The sequence below is a fragment of the Alligator mississippiensis genome, chromosome 1 (assembly GCF_030867095.1).
Source record: "Alligator mississippiensis isolate rAllMis1 chromosome 1, rAllMis1, whole genome shotgun sequence".
Taxonomy (NCBI): Eukaryota; Metazoa; Chordata; order Crocodylia; family Alligatoridae; genus Alligator; species Alligator mississippiensis.
The window spans coordinates 169,556,461-169,581,523 of NC_081824.1; the positions used below are offsets into that span (position 1 = coordinate 169,556,461).

A 25,063-nucleotide genomic window follows, 5' to 3' on the forward strand; every position below is an offset into this window, starting at 1 on the left:
GTGCTGAGGGGCTTCTCTCAGAGCCCTTGACTCAGACTACAGTTCATTGCCACCACACAGTTGGGGCGGAAAAGGAAAGGGGCTTTTCTAATCCCCATGTTCAGAGGCACAGGAGCCAGAAGTCTGGTTCTGCCCCTCCAGAAGAAACAGCTGTGAATACAGGTTGCCCTCTGACTCCACAGGTATCCCTCACTGTGCCTTCTCTTCAGCAAGGCCTTTTCCTCATGCCAATCAATTCAGCTGTGCTACTGGACCAGCAAGGGGTGGGGGTCTTCTTAGATACCTGGTTTTGGAGAGGGCCTGGTAGGTCAGGGGTGTGATTATTGGAGTTTGCTCCTTACTACCCCCTGAGGTGGCCAGCCTGCTATGGGGGGCAGGGCCTGCCTTCATCTCCCCCCTCCCCATGCACCCTAAACCTAGCAGTTGTGCCAGGGGATGGCACTGTCTTTGTCTTCCCTAAGCTCATACTCCAGCATCAGCCAGTGTTGCAGGCATGTGCTTCCTGGTAGAGCTATGGAAGGCACCATCCGGTACCTTGGCCAGACACTGCCTGTTGCAAAACCCCAGCAGCGACTGCTGGCCTAACAGCTTGGCCTAGATAGATCCTGTGCACACACGTGTTCCTCCTGCTTCCAGCAGGGCCAACATCCTTACACATTTTGACAACTTTTTTTTCCAAAACCCACCCTAGTGAGCAGCGATCTATTTGATCATCTGGTCTTGTTTGCACTACTGTCCCTGGCCAGACAGCCAGTGCTGCGCGAGAGGGGACCAGCTCTCACTGCAGAGCACAAAACAGGGTCAGGAGGAGCTAATAGGCATCAGCCCAGCAAACTGGAGCTCCTCTTCTCAGCTCTGCCCAGCTCCACAGGCGAGCTGAACCCTATCTTGAAAGCTGTTTCTGGGCATGGCATGGGGAAACCCTGGCACTTGCCCCAACTTGGTCTTCACAGGGCAATCTTGGTCTGCGTCTAGCCTTTGCTTGGGGGAAATCGGCTGCCCCTTGCTCTGTCTCACTTAGGATTATACAGGAAGGGTCAGTGCCCAGTTGCACATTCCCCTCCATTCATCACCTTCCTGGCCTTGAAACTCGGGGTTCCCACTAATGTAGTCCTGCTGGGCAGGGCGGGGGTCTCTTCAAGGAGACCGGATTTGTGCTTGTCTGGCATCCTGCTGCCCTTCTTGCCTTGGACCCATGCAGTCCGTGACGCTCTGCAGCAAGCTGTTCCCAGCCTGTGCAATCTGACTTTCTTCTCGCACCTTGCATGCAGTGCCACACCCAGGTTTGTGGCCCTTTTCCCATCCCCTTACCCCCCCACCATGATGCCAGCTGGTGAGAGGCACAGGCCCAGCTATGGTGCTGCCCTTGGAGACAGGTCCTGCAAGCTTTTTGGAAGCACAAGCACAGCGGCACCCATGCCCAAGGCCCAGCCCAGAATCTCTTTGGGGAGGCAGTACCAGTCCCCTGACCCTGCTCGCCCCTTTCTTCTCTCTTGTTCCACCCTCCTCCCCCTCCTGCCCTGGCAAGGATCCTCTCTCTGCTGCCTAGGGGGATCTCACAGCCTGAGCCATGATAGGCTTTGTTTTGATGGCTGCTAGCTAACAACTGCTGAAGCTGAGCAAGGAAAACCCAATTTGGATCTATCCTCTCCCCCACCTCCACCCCAGGGCTGGCAGCAGCTCTCCTTCCCAGCTGTGTCTCCATGTAGGGTTGCGTTGGTGTGTTGTGCACACAGGTATGGAGAAACCTGCAAGGGCTGCAGCTGGTCTGCTGGCCACCGAGGCCTGATGTTCACAGCCTGAGACCCAGGGCACTGTTCCCTGCACAGCATCACTCCTAACTAGCACAGGTGGCACATTCATCTTAGAGAAGTGCTGGCTTGCTTGTGTCCTTGTTCTTCCTGCTGCCTAGACCCATGCCAGCCATCCTCTGTGCAAGCTGGAGCAGAGGATAGCTCTGTTTCATGGGCAGGGAGGGAGGAAGCGGGCCGGACCCCAGCCCTCAGGTAGAAGTGGTCCTGTCCCACATCCCGCCCACACTGCTGCCTCCTGCTTGGCTCAGCCGCCAGCCTGGGCCTAATCTGCCTGGCAACACGTTGCCCACGAGCTCCCCCTTGTGGATCCTGTGCACGTTTATTTCCCCATGCCCGAGGCCCAGACTCCGCGCGGCGAGTGAGTCATAGTTGCGCAGGCACTGCGTCCCACAGGATGGGCCTGACAGGTCTCATCCTGACTCGCTTGCAGGGGCCAGGGCAGGATCTCAGCCTAGAGCACATTTTGCTTGTGCTTTGCTCAGTCTTGCTTTAGGGGGCCTGGCTGCAGGGGCTTCTGGCATCCCTGGGTACAGTGTTTGCAGGAAGGGGCGTATGAGAGCCCTTCTGCATCCTCCCTCCTGTAATGGTGCAGTGCTGCTTCCAGGCATATCCCCAGTGACCTCCTCCCCTTCTTGGCATTCACACTTGCCCTGGGGCTCTAGACTGGCAGTCTCCCACTCCCTTCACATCACCACCACCCTCTTTTGTGTTGAGTCTGGCCAGTCAGGTTTGATTTCTGCTCTTTTCTCTAAGTGGATCCCTCTAGCACTGTTCTCCTCCAAACAGTTTTGGTCTGTGTCGCCTGACTGGAAAAGGAAGGCCCTGGGATACAGCATAGCTACCCAACTGCAGAGCTGCAGGGATTGCTGCTAATCCCTCTCTGCTCCAGGACAGAAGGCTTCTGGGACTGAAGGGCTTCAGGTTTAGCTCAGGGTCTGCCCTGATTTGTGCAGAGAGGGGACTCCCCTCCTTCCCTTAGGGAGTGGCACATCTGCACCTTCAGCCTCAGGCTTCTTTCTAATCTGCTCCTCTCATTTCCCTCCCCATGTCCCTGAAGTCCTCCTTTAATCGCCTTTCGCTTGTGTCCTCGCTTCCAGGCAGCAACAGGGGGAGTGGTGGGGAGATCAGGGCACTCTGCAGGAGCTGCCGTGCTCTTCTCCATTCTTCTGCCAGGACGCTTGGGGGGCAGCCTGGGCCCTCCCAGTTCCCTTCCTCTGTGTCATAGAAGCCTCTTTTCTGGGGAGTCATTAATGAGGACCAGTTGCGTCTCCTCTGCTGGCTCCTCTTGTGCTTGCCTCTCAGTCTCTGTTTGGGCTCCTGACCTCCCTTGGGCTCCTCTCCATCTGGTCCTGTCATCATCTAGCACCCCTAATGGGGACCAAGTTTTCCTATTTCCTGTCTTCCTGCCTGCCTTCTGTTCATCCATCCTTCTGCCTAAGGTGTCAGCCTCCCATTACCACTTTTTTTCCCATCACTTCTCAAAGTCTCTTAACACTTTCAGCCGCTCCTTTGCCACACAGCTGCCTGTCTTGGTCCAGAACAGCAGCTCAGTCTCCTACCAGGCAGCCTTGCATGCTTCAGTAGCAAGTTCTATCTTGTGAGCTCACTGCCATGGGCTCCATTTCTTGCTATAGGATTAGGCTTGAGCATCTCAGGTTGCATTAAATGCAGTCCCTGATTGTTGCCAAGATAACATGAACCAAGTGTAGCCAATCCACGGGTGCCTGCCTGAGTTTACAGAGAACCTGAAAGAATAGCTATAATGAAATGAACTTCTTTGTTCATCCAGCTGGGATGTTAACCCTGAAACATAGTGATGACAGCATAAATGTGAGCACTGTTCACCATTTCATTGCTGATTTGACAGAAGCATCCAGCTAATATGCTTAACCTACAATCTCAGACTGCTCCTTTCCTCTCACCAAGTCTGGAAGCAGCTGTCTTCTTTTAGTTCCCAAAATCTCTAGGTTTCCCCTTTTAAATGAGGTTCAGTTCCATTTTTCACCCCAGAGCACTCCAGCACAGTGACATCTGGAGTTGATATAAAATATCCAAGTGAACAACCCAGCCCATTGCACTGCCCCGTTCTCCATCTCCAGAGTCATTCTGAAGTTGCTTCAAAATCTGCCATGGCCACGTGCTGAGGGATGCGGGGACCAGGCTACAGAAGTAGTCTGGTTTGCCCAAGAGCATGTGGGGCCTTCTCTGTGACCCAGCTCTTCAGAGAGGTCTCTTCTGCAGTTGAGTTTCACAGGCCTCCCCACTCTTCACTCTCTGAGTATCCTACTGTCCAGTTTCTCCCTCAGGTAGTCACTCACTCCCTTTCCTGCCTGATCAGACATTTATTTTTCCACTCACTGCTTTCAGCACCCCCAGCCTCCCCAGGAGCTAGCCTCCCTGGGCTCAAGAGGAGGAGTAATGTCTCCTTCTGATGGAAATACTCTGCAGTAATAAGCCCAGACTTGGCCCAAAGCCCCCCAAAGGGTAGGGCACCTGTTGCTTTCCATTGGCCTTAGAGCTAAACCCCAGGGGACCAGGTCTGAGACTGAGAGCCTTCTGTGCACTCCAGCCCCGCAGCCTCCAGTGCTATGATACAGCTATGAGAGAACTAGTTGGCTCGTGCCATGCAAGTGAATGACACCCCAAGTGACCCACAGGAAACATGGTTCAGTTAGTACACCCCCACCTCCCCAGTATGTTCCACCATGTAGTTTCCTTCACTGAGGGGAAATTGCTAATACACAGCACTCAGTGTCTTGGCCTCCCCCATCCTCATCCTCTGCAGGAAGTAGCTGCCTCCTCCCCCTCTATTGCTCTCTGCCTTCCAGCCCAGAGCAATTCCCCAATCTTTGCCCCCACACCCTGTTTTGCTTTGGTTTCCCCTTGTGGGTAAGTGAGGATTTCCCACCTGCCCCTGAAACACAGACTGTGCTGAATTCTATGGAGCAAGCTATGCTGAGCCTGCCTCCAGGGAGCTCAGCCAGTCCTCTCTGGCTTTCCCAGCACTGGGGATTCCAGCAAAAATGAGGGACAAGCTGCTGCTCCCACTGTGCACTACCCAACTGCACTCTGAGCAGCTTGCAGGCTATGATAGCAGTACAAAGGCTGAGGATAACGAGTTGAGGAATTAGGTTGGGATAGTCCGCATATGGCCTCTGAGGTACCCAACTCTCCTTAATCAGAAGTGAGGTCTACAGAAACTACGTGTCCCAGGATGCAATCCAACCTGTCTATCCAGTCTTTGGTCACCTTGAGATGGATGTCTGAGAAATGTTGCTGTTCTCTCCAGAATGGTAGATGTGCCCCTAGCAGCTAAGCCAGCCAGGGACTGAATACTAGAGGTGCCTCCATACACACTCCTGCCTGTTCATACACTTGACCCTCAACTTGCTCACAGAAAGGAAAACAGGGTCAGGCAGTTAGAGCAGGTCTGGGGGGCAGGTCACCTGCGTCCTGTTCCTGGCTTGGCCATGCTTGCCTCTATGTGATCTTGAACAAGTCCCCTCCTCTCTCTGCGACTCCATTTTCCTTTGGAAGAATGGAGCTGATGATATCGCCAGCTAAATCCTTTGAATGAAATGCATGAAGGAAAATGTTATGATATATTTGCAAAACTGTGTACAGCACTATAATATTCCGCAGATGCTAACTCACTCTGTCCAGCCTTCTCATTCACCAGAGGAACACAGAAACTGGACCAGTGACCTGTCTCTAAGGGCATTTTTACACATGCATCTGTCGCTTTAAAGGTGCTTTGCATTGCACCTCAGAGGTGTTTTAGTTCAAAAGTGCACCGCTGCCATTTTCTGCCTGTTGACGCACATTTCGCCACTTAAAGAACTGCACGCAGTGCAGTGAAGCTCACCTCAGCTTGTGCGGAGCAGACTCTCCAGTGTGTCCCGGGGAAAAAAAGTATGTGTATAAATGCCCTAAGGTTGCCCAATACCAAAATGCTTCAGGAAAACATGTCAGTACCTACTAGTGGGTATTTATAGAACAACCTGTGCCCAGGGAAGTCTTTGGTTAAATCGTATATAGCCCATACACATTTCTCCCCAAGCTAGTTCCTGGGTCGTCTTGTATTCCTCATGGAGTCTTGTTCTTATATTTTTAAACTTGGCCTCAGCATTCTCCTTGGGCAGTTGCATGTTGTATGGCAGTGGTTTTTAAACTCTGATGGCATTGATGTTGGTATCAACACTCTGTTTCAGGAATGAACACGCAGAAACATGTCAGGTATGTAGGATATGAGTAGCAATATTTTGCAGGTAAAAGGGTATGCAGCCAAAAAAAATTGAAAACCACTGCTATACAGGATTTTTGTTTAATTAACCAATTTAAAGTTGTCACCTAGATTTCCCATGTGGCTCCTTGCAGCTGTGTCACAAGCAACCTACTCATGACACCCATTACCATGGAGCCCTCTCCTATATCCCCTCTTATCCAATATTCATCCCCACTCCAAATTTGGTAGGTCAAATCTGTCCTCCTTAGCAGCATCCCCAGGACCCTCCTCACCTGGGGGCAACTTTGTCCTCACTCTCTAGTACACATGCACAGGCGCTTCATGTTCTCTGGCCTTTGGTCTGGGCTGCAGCTTAGCTGTCCTGCTGTTGCTGACCAGACCGGGGAGTGAGGGACTACTGGGGAGAAAAGGAGAGGAAGGAAAGGGAACCTGCTTAAACATACTCTCTTTGTCTGTTCCTGTGAATGCCAGTAGAGCTCTCTGTCTGTCTGTCTGTGGGTCAGGCCCTGGAGGCCAATCTTGTCCATGTGGTATAAGGAGGGACTCTGCTAACTGCTTGACACTCTGCTCTCTGAGGCTCTTCTTTCTCCATCTCGCCTGGGGCAAACTGACCTGAATTAACCTCTGATCTTCTGGGTGCTGCTGCTTCCTGGCCAGTCTTCTCTGCTCTCTCCCACTGACTCATTGATTTTCTTCCCCTCTGTTGTAATTCCAGCGTGGCCTCTGCTCTGCACTCTGACAACCACGACCGCTATGAGCGCCTCACTTCCGTCTCCAGCTCCGTGGACTTCGACCAGAGGGACAATGTGAGTAGCAGCAAAAATCAGTGTAGCGCCTCCTGCTCAGGTGGCTTATAGTCCATTGCATGTGCCAGCTGAGCCTTGGGACCAAGGCAGCATCATCCTTCTCATTCCACAAGAGGAAAACAGAAGTGCAGAGAAGAGAAGCCTTTTACCCAAAAGCCATAGAGAAAATGAGTCCTGACTTGTTGTCCAGTGCTCTAACCACTGGGAAATACTCCACTCCTGGTTCTGAGGGAAAAAACCCAGGCATCCAGATCACCCCACCACACCCTGTCAACCAGTTGCAGGAAGTGAGGTTCTCAAACTGTGGTCCCAAATGGGTGGTGGTTGGTTGCATGGTGTTGGCTCTTCCACCTCACAGCCAGCTGATAAATTCTTTTAAAAGTGACAAGCCAATTGAATGGTCCCTTGCTATGTCCTTTTCCTCCAACAAGCAGCTGTAGTTAAATTAGATGGCAGAGTCCAGGATCCAGCAAATCCTGGTGGGCTTCCCACAAGACATCTCTCACCCCAGACCTGCTCTGTACTAGGGGAAGCTTTGGCTTAGTTCCTGCTTCCTCTTTGGCTCCTTGTGCATTGTTCCTCATCTGGCCACTCTGGGCCTGACCTTGTGAGAGAGAGCTTCTGGGCTCACTGGTCACTGAGGAGAGTTGAGCTGTCCCGATCACCCATGATCAGAAAGCAAAATGGCTCCTTGGGAAGGGTGACCATCCAGTTGGTGGTATTGTCACAGACCAGACTGTGACAAATGCTGTGCTTAGGCAACATCACATGATAATCATGACCTACCCCAGATGGGCATATTCACAGTCCTGTACCCCCTGAGCACATATGGTCTGTGTCTTCCCTGAGCCTCCCACTTTGGCAGGGTAAGCCAGTGGGAATCAGGGAGATGGGAGAGCAAACACAGCTTTCTGCTGCCTGGAGAGGAGAGAGGAGTAGCATTTACACAGGAGCCCTGGCCTGTCCGAGGAGGGGCACTTCTGGGAATATCTAGCCCACCCACCCCTGTCTCCATGCTCCAGACCTGGGAATGTGGTGGTAAAGTGGTTCTGGGAGTGTCCCCCACAAGCACCCAGGAGACCAAGGTCTTAAGACTGCCTGCAGAGACTGGGCTTGGAGAGGCTTCCCTGGCATATTTCTTTGGTTTGTAGTGTGTGAGCGGCAGCTGTGGGCAAGGCCAGGGATACAGTGTAGACCTGCTCCTAAGGCTTTAGAGAGGGGTATGCTGAGATGCCACGGTGTAACACAGGCTCCTGTTGTCTCTCTGTGCAGGGATTCTGCTCCTGGCTGACAGCCATCTTCAGGATAAAGTAAGTGCAGCCTTGGATCCAGGCACTGGTTTTACAACAGAGATCCTGCCTGGACCTAAGTAGCAGAAGAGGTGGGGGAGACTTCATCCTTTAGAAAGTTAGTCATTTGTGTTGTAGTTGCACCGAGAAGCCCTGACTGGAATCCAAGCCTTTTGTACTAAATACTGTACAAGCATGTGGCAAGAGACATTCCCTGCCTCAAGCAGCATGCAGTCTGAGCAACAAGGACAAACTGTGGAAGAGTCACTCCCTAAACTTACAGAGCAGGATTGGAGACAAAATAGCTAAGTGACTTGAGGACACCCAGCAAGTCAGAGGCAGGAAAAGGAAACCAGCCCTGGTCTCCCACAGCCCTGTCAAGTGCCTTAGCTGTAATCCATCCACTCTGCCCTGCCCCACCTCACCTGCTTTGAGGAAGGGATCTGCCATAGCCTGCTCAGTCCATTGCCATCAATAAGCCAGGGAGCCTAAAGTAGCAGGGGGCTAGATTTGATGACCCAGGAATTCCCTGTCCATCTTACTGTATTTACTCAATTCTAAGATGAGATCCATTTCCCTCCCCCCCATTTAACATGGGGAAAAAAAGCCCCTCATCTTAGAATCATTTATGGGGGGAGGCAGGTTGCTGCTGTGGCTTGAGCTCCAGCCCCTACCTAGGGTCAGTGCCAGAGCTGCTGCCTGCCCCCACCCCAATCCCTGCTATCTCCTTCCTGTAGCTTCTCCCCATCTCCCCTATCCCTCATGCAGCCTCTTCTCCCCTGCCTGCCGCTCTCCCTCTATGTTTACTTTTGCTCCATGCCACCAGGCTTCATTCAAGCTGCAGGTTGGGGCACTGAGCACGGCCCCAGAGCAGCACTGCACAGCACACATGTGCTATGTGCCCCAGGCTAGAGCAGGGATGGAGTCTGTTATTGCAGAGCAAGGGCAAGGGGGCAGGAATGGGGGGCAGGGGCTGAGGGAGGAGAGGGGAGGGTGGAGCAGAGGCAGAGGGGGAAGGGAGTAGCTTGAGTCTTGGGGGAGATGGGGGCAGGCACAAGCAGGGGGTAAGACATTTGACCACCCCACACCACCTATCATCCTGCTGCCTACCCCCTGCAGTGGTGGAGGGAAGAATTTAAGGTAGCTCTTCAGTAATTAAATTCTGTACCTGGAAAATTATAACACAATAATTTTTCCATGTATAAAATCTGATTATTGAGGAGTCATCTTACATTTGGGGTCATCTTAGAGTTGAGTAAATATGGTATGTTCCTATATGATCACATGGACCCCTAGCTGGCAGTGAGCTCAGTACTTCCCATCCAGAGGTCTCAAAGCACTTTGGTTAGTGGGATCATTTGGATGCTTTTAGCTCAGGCTTCAGGGGTTTGTGCACTTCGTGCTTCAGGTACCACAGCCACAGTGTTGGGCTTTCCTCTAGGACTTGTTCCCTTGTTAACAGTGCCTCATTGCCTGCCTTTTCTTGCCAGGGACGATGAGATCCGGGATAAGTGTGGGGGCGATGCGGTCCATTACCTTTCCTTCCAGCGGCACATCATAGGGCTGCTAGTGGCTGTGGGCGTGCTCTCCGTGGGCATTGTGCTACCTGTGAACTTCTCAGGGGACTTGCTAGGTGAGTAGGGGAGCGGAGGAGGGGCTCCTGGTGGATTGGTTCCCAACTTAGGAAGATAAATAGTTGGTCTTGTTCAGCACCTGTACCCCTTTCAGTGATCTAACCCCAGCATACCATGTGGGGAGGATCAGGGTGGATCAGGGTCTGTGGTCTCTGAGTGCAAGTGGCTGTAATTTGGGGATGGGGGGCAGGGTCTCGCCACGTCTGGGGAAGGTGTCACAATGCCCATAAGCAGCTTTGCCCCCACTGTATTGTGTTTGGGACCAGAGTGGCTTAGCCAAGAAGTCCGGAGTGCCCAGATGCTTTGACCTTTCACCTTTATATCAATTAAAGGGTATTGTGAGGAAAAACTTCTTGTTTCTTAGGGGCATTACTTATGTGACACCTAAAGCAGGCTTGCCCTGCCCCATCCCCACCATTCTGGGTACCCCACACCACAACTCGGTTGGGTTTAATTGAGTGTGTCTATCTGTCCATCTTTCTCTCCAGAGAACAATGCCTACAGCTTTGGGAGAACAACTATTGCTAACCTGAATTCCCGGTATGTTTTGGAGGGGGTGGAGTGGGCCCCTGGCATATGTCAAGCAGAGCCCCAGTGGTTGGGGGGGGAAGAGCGGGACACTACCCCATGGTGTCATCCAGCCTCCCAGTGCACGAAGGCCCTGGTGGTCAATGTGCCACTGTCTGTGTGTCCTGCTGCTGCTGTTAGCCCAGGCAGGCTGCAGAGTCCACCCCTAGCAGTTTCTACCTGCAGAGCAAAAGCCTGGGTGCAGGCTCTGGGAATACCATGTTATTGAGTTCAGAGCAGCAAGCTAAGCTCTGAGGCATGTGAAGTGTCCTCCCTACACTATACTGGTCAGCCTGGCCTAGCTGGGTGACTGGCAAGGCATGAGGTATCTGCTGAGTGAGAGGAAGGGAATGGTGGGCCCTGTGCCAGCTGCTGGGTCTCTGCTGAGGGTGGCTTCTCTCTGGTATCAGGACTCACCTGCTGTGGCTGCACACAACCTTTGCCTTCCTGTACCTGCTGCTGACAGTGTACAGCATGCGCCGGCACACCTCCAAGATGCGCTACAAGGAGGATGACTTGGTAAGTTCCACTTGCCCTTCCCTGTGCCTCTCTGCCTCTGCCAGCCCAGCCAGTCCTCCAACTTACATTGGAGGTACTGCCCATATAGGGGTGTTACCCCATCTCATCCCAGTGTACATGTAACAGCCCCAGGTCTCCCAAGACCCCACTAAGAGTAGAGAGGTGCTTTCCTCTTCTGCCTCTTCCCATTTGGAGGTCCTTCTACTGCATGGATTCTGGGCTCCCTTGTTGTTTGTCATCTCATCTACATCACTTCCCAAGCATAATGCCATCACTGCAGTTCTTTGCAAACAGCCTCAGTGTAGTTCCCATGTCTACACTGTGCAGGGGTGGGACATGGCTTGGCTATGTGTCAGGTTGTCATCTGTGCAATACCACCAACTGGCAGGTCACCCTTCCCAAGGAGCCATTTTGCTACCTGACCATGGGCAATGGGGACAGCTCAACTCTCCTCAATGACCACTGAGCCCAGGAGCTGTCTTACAAGCTCTGGCCCAGAGTGGCTTGATGAGGTTGCCTGCAGTTTGGTGTTTGAAGGGATGGTGTTACCTAATTTTAGTGTTAGAAAATGGCTTGGACAAGATTAGTTTGTTCTCTGCAGAGAGCATTTGATTACAGCAATTTACAATTTTAAGCATCAGACAAAGAAACAACAGAAAACTTTGCCTAAGTTAAGACGCAACAAAAACTTTGCATAAGTCTTATGTAGTCCCAAGGACAGTGTGTCTGCAACTGTCTAGTTGGTCTAATACAAGATATCACCTCCCCAAGAGTTCTGATTACTTTTGCCTTCAGCCTGGCTTTCAGAAGTTTTTCTGGGGTCTGCACTTCTTCTTGGCAGGTCGGGGCACAGGTCCCACAGTTCTTATTTTTACTTGCACTTTTATCAGTCATCTGCACACTGTCTCCTCCTTGGCTGTCTTGACAACAACATGTCCTTTGCCCCTTTCAGGATGTTTTCCTGGTCTGATGTTTATTTTCTGGTCTTGTTGTGTCCCCAGTATTCACAGGTTTTATCACGTTTATGGTAGGGGTAGCACTGTTTACAGAATGCCTGCTTCCCACTTTGAAATCTAATCTGTTGTAGCCCCCAGCTTTCTTAAATCACTTAGGTTATTCACTGCCTACTTAAGCTGCCTGACTCCCCTCCTTAAATTATTTACTCAACATCTTTTCCATTGGTTACAGAATTAGTTGAAGGGCTCACAACTGCAGTGACTGTCATGCGTTTGCTAACAATGGAGGCAGCCTGGTAGAACTGGATGCATGATCAGCCATTAATAAACACCTGCTCCCCCCAACCTTAAATTTGTCCTGCCCTTGGTCCCTTGGCTGAAACCTGGCCTCCTGCCTGCTGGAGTCCTTGTCCAGTTCTCACCTGTCACTCCCTTGTCTCTTCCAGGTGAAGCGAACTCTCTTCGTCAATGGCATCTCAAAATATGCTGAGCCAGAGAAGATCAAGAAGCATTTTGAGTGAGTTTCTATGCTTGCCCTGAATCTCAACCAAAGCTGCCCTCAGTGGGGAGTAATTTTTGAGGGGAAAATGTTAACTTTTGGGGCAAAAGAGAAAATATACAACATTGAGCACTGAAAATATTCAGCCCTAAAAGAGTAAAAAACATGCATTTAGAAATATTATCACAGTTATTTTTTTCTTTTTGTAGGGGGAGGTTATAGCTCAGGTGCCTCATTCCCCATTCTACTTTAAAGGCTGAATTGTAATTCCCATGATGCCCTGCTGTCTCCCCTTTGACAGAAGCACTCTGGCACATCATGGGATTTTGTAGCCAGACTGCATCATAGGAGGTGAAGTTCAACTTAGGGATCAAGTCCAGGGAGGAAATTGGGGGTATGCTGCTCACAAAATGCAAGTCCAGGATCATGCTGCAGTGGTGTTTCTGAGTCCAAAATCTTCAGGCATTGGCGACATGTAGGCAGTGATTGTGGGTGTATGTGCACCCCCTGAGCATGGCAGTGCACCCCCTGCAGGCGGTCACTGCTCACCATCTTCCCTACCTCCCCCCCCATTGCTGCCGACACCTCTGGTGTCATCTGCAGGCAGTCCACATTGGCCACTGCCACCGCAGCCGGTGGCGTCTGCGGGTGGTTGCCAACCAGTGGTGGGCGCTCACGCACCCACCCCACGCCCCCCTCCCCCTGCCACTGACAGCACTATGGCTGCCTGTGGGAGCTCTGGGCTTGCCGCCTCCAGCAGTGCTGCCGTTGCCTGCGGGAGCTTGCCATGCCCTCCCCAGCCTCCGGGGGCACGCAGCGTTCAGTTTTTCAGTAAAAATACCATTTTTTTTGGAAAGCAGATGCTACACTAAACTCAGAAACCCAGCTTTTCCTTCAAAAAAGAATTGCGGGTTGTAAAATATTGAGAAGTCTTCACTCTTGTCATTGTTCAGTGCCTCAACTTCCTGCCTGCACAGAGCCTTGAAGCACAACAGGATCATGGGATGGGAGGGGAGGAGATGTATATGGGGTACCCGACCCCCTGAAGCGGTACAGAGGTCATTAATCCCTCCTGTATACCCCCATACTATTATTTTTAATTGTCTGAATTCCATATCACACCTTCTCGGAAGCCGTCTTCCAACTATACCCACTTCCTTCCGGTGCAAACAACTGGAGGGGCCTCCCTCTGGTGCCCAAGTGGACAGCTTCCTCAGCAGGCCCTCCCAGAAGCTTTCACGTGGCTAAAGGAGCTTGTTAGCCACATTTCCTGGCAGTTGGGACCTGGCCCATGAGCTGGAGCACCCAGACCTTAGGACAGCACTCCCTCCAACTACAACAGCTTTGCTGATGCTGTATATCTCAGCCTCGCTTCTAATCAGCTTGAGTGGTTTCTTCTGTTTGCAGGGAGGCTTATGCCAACTGTACCGTGCTGGAGGCGCGCCCTTGTTATGATGTGGCCAGGCTCATGTTTTTGGATGCAGAGAGGTAAAAACTGGGGTGAGGGGACAAGGGCTTCCAGGAACATTGCTCAGAGCTAAAGGAATGCCGCTGGGCTGAGAGGGTGATGTCCAGCAACATAAGGGGTTTCCCTTCAGTGGTGTGAGGCCAGCCCAAAACGGACCTCCTGGATCATCAAAGTCCAATCACCTGCTGTTTCAGGCAACCCCCTTGAATAATCTCAAGATGGTTGAGTTCTAGCTTAAAATCAGCTAATGACTGGCCCTTGCCACCTCTCCTTTGAAAGGCTGTCTCACCACCTCATTGTGACAGAACAGATCACTAGTAAAATGTGTGGTATGGTCTTGGATTAGTCTTTAGTTAGGCGCTGTCTCCACCACAGAGCCATGGAGCTGGGTACCACTTGCCTTGAATGATAGTCCCTGCTCAAGGGCAGTCTAGAAGTTACATGGGAGTGGGGCTGCAGGTTAGAAGGGAGGGACATCTGCAGAGCTGGACGTAGGGAGCCCAGGTCTGGGGTAGCATGTCCAAGCATGAGTTTGCTGGTATGCTGTTCTCATTGCTTTCCACTCCAACTCTCACCCTCCCTTAGCAGAGCTGGTGCCATGAGAGTTTTTATGAGCCCCTTCTCCTCTTGCCACCTTCTGTTACAGGAAGAAAGCTGAACGTGGGAAGATCTATTTCACCAACCTGCAGAGCAAGGAGAACACCCCAGCAATGATTAACCCCAAGCCCTGTGGCCACCTGTGCTGCTGTGTCATCAAGGGCTGTGAAGAGGTAAGCAAGGGGGTCGGTGAGGTCTGTATACAGGCAGTCGTACAGTCAGTTTACAGGTGCTGGGACATCACCCCCATTTTAAGTGCACTGGCCTGACAGTGCTGCCAGCTCCTGCCAGTATCAGCACAAGAAGGGCTGTGTCAACCCACCCCCCTGACCCATTTGCTTTGTTAACTCAGCTTCTTTCAGCCCTAATAATAAGCAGAGCTGATGTATCATGAGGGTGGTCCCCCTGACCTAGTGGCACCCCACAGAACTCCTGCCCCTGACAACCACCTCTCCAGCCTGGGGAGGAGCAACACCAGGCAGGTGCCCAGCCAGGGGCCCAAAGGAGCAGCTACACAGTAAATGGGGCTCTGTGTTCTGACTTGTGTCCAGGTGGAGGCCATAGAGTATTACACCAAGCTAGAGGAGAAGCTTAAGGATGATTACAAGCGGGAGAAGGAAAAGGTGAATGAGAAGCCTCTGGGGATGGCCTTTGTCACCTTCCACAATGAGACCATCACAGCCATGTGAGTGGAAAAGGGCTGTTTCACAGAGGTGTGGTTGGGAGGAGGTGGTGGGAAGAGGAATTGGGTACCTGCCAATGTAAGAAAGCTCCTGCCAGGCCCTGTAAATCAGCAGAGGTCCAATGCTGAGGTTGGCCTTCCTGATGCCTCTGGGCTCAGCCTCTCTGACCTCAGGTCCTAGCATTTCCTGACCCCCCCCCCCCCCCCCCAAATCTCTCTCTTGTCTGTTGTCTCGTCTCCCAGAATCCTTAAAGACTTCAACGTGTGCAAGTGCCAGGGCTGCATGTGCCGTGGGGAGCCTCGGGCCTCCTCCTGCAGTGAGTCCCTCCACGTCTCCAACTGGACCGTTAGCTATGCCCCCGACCCACAGAACATTTACTGGTAAGCAGGCTGCCACCACTGCCTGACCCCTACCAGGGCAGTGGGCCCTGGTGGGAGGAGAAGAACCAACAATCCTTGTAGAGGGTAGACATATGCAATGCACCTGGCTGAGGCCTGCCCTTGGCATATGTGGGTCTTAGGAGGGGAGGGGAGGAAAAGGAAGCTATTCAGGGAGAGCTGGTTTCCTCTGCTGGGTAAAAGATCTGATCTAGGTGCTTCTAAAGGAATTCAAGCACCAGAGGAGTTGAACTCCCCTAGCCCAGCTCAGCTTTCCTCACGGCTCTGCCCAGCACAGAACTACATCCCTGGCATGGGGCCCTGGGTCCTCTGCCCTTCCAGCGATGCGCTCCTCACTGGGTTTGGTACCCTCTTCTGCCTGTAGGGAGCACCTTTCCATCCGGGGTTTCATCTGGTGGATTCGCTGCCTGGTTATCAATGTGGTGCTCTTCATCCTCCTCTTCTTCCTCACTACGCCTGCCATCATCATCACTACGATGGACAAGTTCAATGTCACCAAGCCTGTTGAGTACCTGAATGTAAGCCTGGGTTGGAGCATGGATGCTAGGAAACCTTCCCTTCTCTGTGCCCCATCTTGTGTCACAGAATGGATGGCCCTTTGGAGGTCATGAAAGCACCCAAAGCCCCCAGCTCCCATTGCTGGTGTAACTGGGCTATTCCTGGCTGTCAGGCTAAGCCAACCTGTCCCTGGGTTTTTCAAGGGCTCCTAAGTTGTGGCTGTAGGAGTTGTGTACATCACTGGACTGTGAGCATTGTTCTGGTTGACATGAGAGCCAAGAGAAGCTAATCACTCATTCCTCCTGTCAGGGCAATGCAGAGGCTGTGGATGTACAGCAGGGACTGTGTTGCTGGAGCAGGCTGCATGTGCTGGGCAGATGCAAGGGGGCAGGATGGATGGGTCCTGCCTCAGCCAGAGAGATGGAAATCTCTGTCTGGTCAGAACATGGATAAATGAGACCTTACCCACTCAGCCTCAGGTCTGACAGGACTCTGCAACCTGTCTGTGGCACTGGGGTTTTGTGCACAGCAGCAGAGAGGAAATCCTAGCTTGCCATGTCAGGACAGATAAAGCATGAGATCCCAGCTGAGGGGAGGTATCCCCTGGGGCAGGACCTGGGCTGGTGCCCATTCCTACCCTCTGCTATTCAGGTCCCAATTTCCTCTCAGGGGATAAGGCAGAGCCTCATCTGTTCCCATTCCAGTTTCCAAAGCTGGGAGCAGTGCTCTTGTGAATACAGGCCCTGATGGATTGGGGCCCTTCTGTGGCATTCTTGAGCTCAGCCTGGGCACACCTCTGCCACTGGAATTGCAGCAGGCTTGCCTTTGCTGTACCCAGCCCTGGAATCCACATCAACCAGAACAAGCACCTGGTCCTTTCTCTTTGCAGAACCCCATCATCACCCAGTTCTTCCCCACCCTCCTGCTGTGGTGCTTCTCTGCTCTGCTGCCAACTATCGTGTATTACTCTGCCTTCTTCGAAGCCCACTGGACCAGGTAAGGAGAGTCAGTAGGCATTCCTAAGCTTGGATTCTGGCTGTGCCCAGCATTTTACACAAGAGCCAGAGTCCCAGCCCCAGAAGTGATGTCCTGCCACCTGCATTCCCCCTGTAATTGCACTTCCCCTCCTGACCTGCAACACAGAAAGACACACAACTGGTAAACAACTGCTGGACATTCCCTGCCCCCAGCTTCAGAGGTAGCTACCCATCAGCAGCTGGATGAAGAAATTGTGCTACAAGGAGGGCTGGAAAGGCCAAGGGGTTCTGGCTGACTGGGATGGTGTGCATACTTGCATGATGGTTGCTCTTCTGTATTTCTGCCCTTGGGAATTAGCTGTGCCTCGCCCTGGTCTCCTTTCTATTTTTCTCACCTGCTTCTCCCATAAGCTTGGGCAGCTGCCTGGCTGATCCCCCTTAGGCCATACAGCTCACCCCATCAGAGCTGAGATTTGCTGATGACCCACAAGAAGTGTGGCTTCATGATGTGAGCACAGGACTAGGAGCCAGGACCTCCAGAGCTATGGTCTCAGCTCTGCCTCTTGGCTTATGGTGTGACATGGGCAGGGTTCATCCCTTTCTAGAGCCTCAGCTTCCCCACATGTCCAAAAGGGGAGTGTGAGTCTGCCCTCTCTCCCCTCCCCCCACCAGAGATAGGCAAGAGTGAATTAGGCCAGCTCTGCTCAGGAGGATAGCCAGGATAGTGCTGGGAGTTAGAAGTGTAGATTTGGGTGATGTTTCTATAGCACTAGAGCAGGAAAGTAGCTCAGCTGATGTCACTCACCCAAGTGAGAGAGGTCCCCCTGACAGAAGGATGGTTCTTGTCAGCACAAGCTGCATTGGTACTAGGAGAACTTTGCTGCAGTAGCTATCCTAGCAAGCTCCTTTCTGGAGCCTAGGCCTGGGGTATTGCTGCCATGCTGAGCATTGTTATTACCATGTTCTTGTTGACTTCTAAGAGCACAGGGCTGGAAGGGACTGACTGAGTCATCGAGTCTAATCCCTTGCTGTTGCAGGCGACGTGTGACGTACTCTGTTCCGTAAACTGGTCAAGCTCCAGCAGCTCCCAACCCCTCCCTCCTTTACCTGCCCCCCACCTCTAGAGTACCTATCAGATGACAGACCTGGCTTCCTGCCCCTCTCTCTGCAGGCAGAACCCTCCAGTCTGACCTCTCCCAGGTGCAGCTCCTAGGTGTCAGCCCTTCCCTTTTGCAGCCTTGTCACCTCACCAGGCCCAATTGTGCTTGGCACTTGGAGATTTTTGCCTCTGGGAGCCTGTGCCAGCAGCTGGTTCATGACTCTGAAACAGCTTATTCCAAACAAAACATGATTTATTTATTGATTCATGCCCAGAAGGCACATAGCACCTGGAGCAAAACAGGGGAGGGAGGAGAACAATTTTAAAGAATCCCGTACTTTTTTTTTCCTCCTCTCCCCTTTTTCTTTCTTTGTAAGCATTGGCAGGTTTCATTCACCTCTGGGATGGGAGAGACAGACCACTTGCTGCACTCTCTCCCTCCTCCATGTATCTCTTTCCACATCTCTTTCTCCATCTCCCAGTAGGTATTGATAGCCCATGTCCCACCTCCATCTGCTTTAGAGCAACCTAGAAGCTGGTGCATCTCCCTTGTTCAGGAGCATAGGACTGGAAGGCCCCTCAAAGACCATTGACACTGGTCCCCTGGGCATGAAGAGTTTAGCCTGAGAAGAGTAAACTTTGCTAGTCTAGTTGGAGCCAGGGCAGGGGTATCCTATTTTATTTCTCCAGTGAAGCTAGGGCAGCCTCTACTCTGTACCTTCTCTTTGCCATCCTTTCATTTCCTGAGGACTCCCTCAGCACAGCCTCCTGTGGTATCACAAATAAACTGAGGCACATGCAAAAAAAATCAACAAGCCAATGGCTATTTCCCACCCCTCACCTGGGTCCAGCTTTGTGCTCTGCAATGGACTGCTGATTTGATCCTGAGCAAGTCTCTTAGGCTGTCTGTGCCCCACGTGTCTGGTAACGCAGGAGTGATGATAATGGCAAGAATAGTAGTAGACTGCCTCACAGGGGTGTTGTGACAATAAATATATTGAAAGGGGAAAGAATATTCAGGCAGGATAGGGCAAGCCATGTAGTACAACAGACAGATACTGAAGGGGCCTGAAAGATGCATTATAAGTACCTAAGTTGCATGTTGCATTGTCTTCCCAGGTCCTTGCTAACTGCCTTATCTCTGCTCTCAGGTCTGGAGAGAACAGGACAACCATGCACAAGTGCTACACCTTCCTCATCTTCATGGTCTTGCTACTGCCTTCCCTGGGCCTGAGCAGGTAAGGGAGGAGGCAAAGAAGGGCAAGTCCAGGAACCCAGAGCCCTCTGGAATGCTGGGCAAACAGTGCCCTCATACAAACCCACGTCCTGTATCACTGTGGGGCACAGCCCTTCTGGCTCTTAGTGGACTCTTGCCTTCCCTACAGAAATTGTTCCCCCTGAGTTTGGAGTGATAGCTGGTGCCAGAGAGTCTTGTGGCTTGCTATGTTAGCTCTGTTTCTGGCACGTGGTAGGTAGGTACTCACGCTCTGTTCAGACAGTGCTTAAATGTTGCCTAATTACCCCCTCATAAATAAATTCATTCTTAATTTGGACTGTGCCCCATATAGGTGAATTCCTTGTAGCCAGGTATAGACAGGGTGTCAATTGGCCTCATCAGAGGTTGCTGTGGAAAAAACATATTTCCAAGGTGCTTTTTTTACCTGAACCCAAGCCCTGGGGCCTCATGTGAATACCACCTGGAGATTCTTGTAAGGCCTCTGCTAAATGTTTCCTGCCAGCTGCCTGTCCTTAACATATTCTGTTAATATCAGAAAGTCCAAAAACAGACCATGCTGCCACAAAGAGGGACTAAGTGTAATTACAAAGGGCCGTGAAGAGGGAAGGAAAATCACAACGCTGTTCTTACTGCATTTGCCTCCATCTCTATTTGGGGAGGAACCACAAGCTGACAGTCAGCATCTCTGCTGACCTCTGAATGGAGACAAGGACATGCCAGCCTGAGAGCTGAGTCAGGCTGCTCCTGAGCATAGGCAGGCCCTTTGATGACCACAAAAAATGTCCTTTATCCAAACGTGTCAGTTCAACAAAAATGTTCTCCAGCAGGATCTAAAAATACCTGACTCTGTTTCTGAGTCTCTGTGTGATCTAAAAGAGGGCCTTCTTTAAAATGGCCCTATCAGTTAAGTATGTGTGTATATATAGTGCTTCTCTGAGAAATTTTTACCTGACATTGGTAGAAGTGAAGTTAAGGGGCAAACTCTGTCCTCAACCTTGCCACTAGGAAAGTAGGAGGGAAAAATATTGCTTCCATTGAGCAAACACCCTTGCAGATATCACATAATGTTCCCCACTATATTTTTATCACTGTTTTTCCCCCTAAGATAAACTATGCCAGATTCTAGTAAATGCCACTAGCCTAAAGCTGTTTGTCATGTGTTACCTGTTTATTTGCACCAGAATAAAGGCAGGTCACACCACTGTTGACATGCTATGTATCCAGGCCCTTTATATGAACCTTTCACCCTGCAACAGAGGATGAAAAAAGGTTTCAAAAACAAGAAAATGTGATTGGAGTGGGTTGGGGGGTGCATGGAAATAGACAGCACCTGAAATAACTTTAAAGCCTTGTTTAGGACTGAGCAGCTCTCGGATTCACAGGAAACGCAAGCTACTGACGTGTCTCAGAGCAGGAGAATCAGGGCTGTATTAAGGGACACAACAGGCAGCAAAAAATTCCCCCAGCTCTTTTTCAGGGCAAGCTCAGTATTATTTTCTCTTTTGGGGGGTACATGTGTGCATTTGTACATATTCCTCCCCTAAAAGAGCTATGGGATTGCCCACTGTACCCCCTAGTTCTGCTCTTCCAGCTTCGATGCACATCCTCCAACTAGTGACATTGCTGCATCCTCACCTCACCTTCAGTTGCCTGCACACGTAATGGGGCATTGATACACAATAATAGCCAGGGCTTTCATCACATTGTGTATTAGATCGATTGAGTGGAAACCATAATTCCTGTTTTATTGCTGTTTTCTTTAAAAAAAATAAAAATAAAAAGAGGGCCACTTGGGTCAGGAGGGAACGGCAGCAGATAGGGCTATCAGCTCCCTGCAGAGGGTGAAGGAGCAAGATGGATAGCCCAAAACAATTAGAGGCCTCTTTCCAACACAGTCTCCTCTTCCATAATGACCAGGCTGCTGGCTGGAAAAGGGAAGGAGGCAGCAGAACCCCCAGGGAATATGCACGAACCCACTTCCTCAGACCGGAACCTGTGTCTTGACTTCATGCTAGCAAGTCCCATGAGGAACTGTGGCCACTTTGCTCCTGTCTCTCCCAACAGTTATGTGCTCATGTTGCGCTCTCTGTTTTGTGATTTTTCTCCCTAGTTTGGATCTGTTTTTCCGCTGGCTGTTTGACAAAAAATTCCTGGCAGATGCTGCTGTGCGGTTTGAGTAAGTGATGTCCTGAAGGGGGCCCCCCATCCTTGTAATTGTGCCTCGCTGTGAGCTGGCCCCCAGGCATTGCCCCTGCCCTGTTCCTTACAGCACCACCTGCTGGGGGAGGCAGGGACTAGAATAACTGGGAGCTTCCTGACAGGTGCCTCTCCCTCATTCTCTATAGTGCCTCCTGCTGGGAGAAGGGCTGTACGTATCTACAAGGCCTTCCAGAGCCTACAGTGTTTCTAGAACAGGGTTGCCAGTGGCAGACAATTTTTTTTACTGATGACCAAACTTCTTTACTGACATATATTTTCATAATATCAGCATAACCCCCCTTCTAGTCCCCTGGACAATGACTGGGCTTAAATTCAGGGTTCAACACCAACCATAGTAAAAAGAAGTTTGGCTGTCATTAAAAAGTTTGCAAATTATCAGTAAAAAAAAAAAAAAATCTTGGTCTGACAACCTTACTTGACTGCAACAGTGGTTTTACACCCTACTGCCTCCTCCCCAGGTGGATACTCACTCCTCATATCCTGATACCCCTTGACTACACCATGCTGCCAACCCCATGCCCCCATCTAGCACAGACTCCCAAAGAAGAGCTGTCTACTTTCCTGCCACCAAGCAGTATTACAGACCGATAGGATGCATGAGCAGCAGCACATGTCTGGGGGTTGAGGAAAGAGAGAGAGTCCCAAGAGCCATAAAGCTTTTATAAGCGTTCCCTTCAGGGTGCTGCTGTCCTATGCAGATATGAAGTGGTGCTGCTGTGCTCTGTCTGTGCTTCAGTACTGCCTTCAGCTTCTTTACCATCACAGAGCTTCAATCAGCTCTACTGGCTTTGTTTTTTACACAGCAGATTTTTTTTTTTAACAGATTTTATGAAGAGGCATTTTTAGTCTTGTGATTTACAGGGTGTCCATAAATTTACAGACCATTGGCAACCCTGTTCTAGCAGTGACAGACTGGCCCTTTCTATCCAGGTTTCTTCCTGGTAGGAAACCGAGTTAGGCTGGCTTGTTTGTGACTGCGTGTGGAAACCAAGGTGGATAAAAATAAATGATTTAAAAAAAAATCCAAAAACCCAACTTTTTTTATTTAAATCAGATTTTTTTATTTCATTGTATTGTTTTGATTTTTTAAGATGCTTTTTATAAAAAACCTACATAAATACAGTTTTAATTTAAGATGTGTTAGAACTCAAAGATATCACCATGGAATAGGGATTATAATGTCTAATTATATACTATTTGAGACAATATATTCGTGTACACTTTTTAGAAAACTTTTATAAATAGGTCACAACAGTCCATGGACTATATTAGGGGCCCAATCTTATGGGGCTCCCAGAGGCTCCTCTGTAGATTAGTAAACTTTAAATAAAACCAGTGTACCCAATGGGTCTCAGTGCTCAGTCTAGAAGATCCCATTAACCATCTCTGTGATGCTTAGTTTCAGTTCTGAAACTGTGGATTTGTGTCTCCAGAAATAACATCCTTATTATCAGCATTTATCAGAGATAAGAGACCTGATTCCCTACCCATCAGCACTGTTGTCTCTCTGCAAGTCTGTACACAGTCAGACCTTTACCTCTCTCTAAAAGTACAAAGTTTCAAGAAGTTCAATGAATAGAGGATATCAAACAACAAGGATGCACTTTTTGTAGAAAATAGTGATTAAATTGAGGCCTTCTGGAAGTGATTTAAATCACGATTTAAAATCTATTTGATTTAAATAAATTCTGCCCTGGTGCAAACCACCAGACCAGCTTCCTTCAAAGCAGAACAACCAGAGGCAGAGCAACCTCTCTGCAGTGGAACAGCAGGGCCTGCCCCAGCCAGTTTCCTCTCTGTCCTGTCTGACTCAGCCCAGCCTTCCCTTCTCCTCCAACTGCCAGCCAAGCCTACAGTGCTGGTGCCCCCCCTTGCTCAAGTTCAAAATGATCAGCTCTCACTGTTCCCACTCTCCCTGCTCCCTTCCCCCCACAGGTGTGTGTTCCTGCCAGATAATGGGGCCTTCTTTGTGAACTATGTCATCGCCTCTGCCTTCATCGGGAATGCCATGGACCTGCTGCGTATCCCCGGTCTGCTCATGTACATGATCCGCCTGTGCCTGGCCCGCTCAGCAGCTGAGCGGAGAAACGTCAAGCGGGTATGTGGTGGAGCCCAGGACAAGAATGCCCACTTCAGACCCTGGGTGCTCAGGAATCTGCCCTGAGAACCTTGCACTTGCATCAGGCAGGTGCTCAGTGACCCATATGTATTCCTGTCAGCACCAACACATTCCAGCTTGTACCCTCATATCTAAATACATGCAAGGAAGCACATTCATTCTACAGGCTCACCCAGGTGCATGCTGGTGCTTAGGGAGGCAGCCTGCTGCCATGCGCTGTGTCAGGGAGGGCAACTGATGCCCACAGCTTTTCCTAGGATGAGTGTAGTCAGTGTTGTAGGGCATCAGCTGACAGACTTGCCCATCTGTCTGGACTTGAACAGGCAACTTCAGGGTAGTGTAAACGCATGTTCCCTAACGTGCACACTCCCCTTCCTTAGGGTGCTGGTCAGCACACACATGTTATTGTACACACATACATGCATGACCCTGCCTCCTGGACATGGCTCAGTGCAGCACACTATGACTGACGGCTTCTGCTTTCTCTCACAGCACCAGGCCTACGAGTTCCAATTTGGTGCTGCCTATGCCTGGATGATGTGTGTCTTCACTGTGGTCATGACCTACAGCATCACCTGCCCCATCATCGTCCCCTTTGGTAAGTGACACGGTGTGGTGCCCAGACCCTTTGGAGGAGGGCTGCCAGCCCAGAGGCAGGGGAGGAGGCTTTTCCCATTGTTCGAAGCAGAGCAGCCCCATCTGTAAAGGAAGTAAGGGAGATGGGAGACATTTAGCCTGAAGTTACTATCAAGGGTCAGTTTCACTTGATCCTGATGCTGCATTGTGGGCATGCAAGAGAGCAGGAAAGCTCACAGTGAGTGCAACTGATGGACAGGCAAGTTACTAGCAAGAGGCTCTACCCAAGCACTGGTGCTGTCTCCTGTATTGCACAAGCTGAGTAAGAGATCTGATCCCTGAGCTCCCCACCAGGAGGCGCTCCCCACCAGTGGCCACAGTGAGACCGTCAGCCAGGCTGGCCAAAAGCTGGGCTTTCTCCTGGCTGAAGCAGAAAGGGACTTCTGCTCTGACAAAGGATGATAAAAGCTAGCTTCTCCTCAGTCTCTCGGCTCAAGAGGCTTTTACCAGCAGGCAGTGCTTTCCCTTTGTTACCCTGGGAGCCATCCCTGCTCAATGGTTAGTCAGCATGTATACATGCAGTGTGTCACCTGCCTTGTCATCCAGTTCAGCTGATACTGGAGTCCCTGGGCTGCCTTGGTGGGTCATGTTACAGGCCCCATCACATGCATCTGCCATATAAGGATGGAAAGCAGTGTCTTGGCTCCACAATGGTCCTATAGCCAACTGGTTGAAAAAGATCCTGTCTTGGGTGTTACCTTCCACCCCTCTGAGCAAGTGCCCTAATCTCTCATCACCCCCACTACTATTGCCAAGCCTGGAGCCTGCCTGTCCCTTCTTTGACACTCTCCTCCCCCTCTG

At 50.9% G+C, this 25,063-nt stretch overlaps 1 protein-coding gene across 5 annotated transcripts in view; it reads left to right on the plus strand.

Moving 5' to 3' along the window:
- Positions 1–25,063, plus strand: part of TMEM63B (transmembrane protein 63B) — a 90,857-nt gene that overhangs the window by 59,897 nt on the left and 5,897 nt on the right. For all 5 annotated transcript variants that reach the window (XM_059716810.1, XM_059716802.1, XM_059716812.1 and 2 more), the window contains 16 exons: positions 6,776–6,866; positions 8,139–8,176; positions 9,646–9,788; positions 10,278–10,329; positions 10,767–10,875; positions 12,278–12,348; positions 13,738–13,818; positions 14,445–14,568; positions 14,947–15,080; positions 15,321–15,458; positions 15,841–15,994; positions 16,864–16,970; positions 19,202–19,288; positions 21,398–21,463; positions 23,443–23,605; positions 24,119–24,224. In XM_059716810.1, coding sequence (XP_059572793.1) covers positions 6,776–6,866; positions 8,139–8,176; positions 9,646–9,788; positions 10,278–10,329; positions 10,767–10,875; positions 12,278–12,348; positions 13,738–13,818; positions 14,445–14,568; positions 14,947–15,080; positions 15,321–15,458; positions 15,841–15,994; positions 16,864–16,970; positions 19,202–19,288; positions 21,398–21,463; positions 23,443–23,605; positions 24,119–24,224 — 1,664 coding nt within the window. The remainder of the gene's footprint in view (positions 1–6,775; positions 6,867–8,138; positions 8,177–9,645; positions 9,789–10,277; positions 10,330–10,766; positions 10,876–12,277; positions 12,349–13,737; positions 13,819–14,444; positions 14,569–14,946; positions 15,081–15,320; positions 15,459–15,840; positions 15,995–16,863; positions 16,971–19,201; positions 19,289–21,397; positions 21,464–23,442; positions 23,606–24,118; positions 24,225–25,063) is intronic.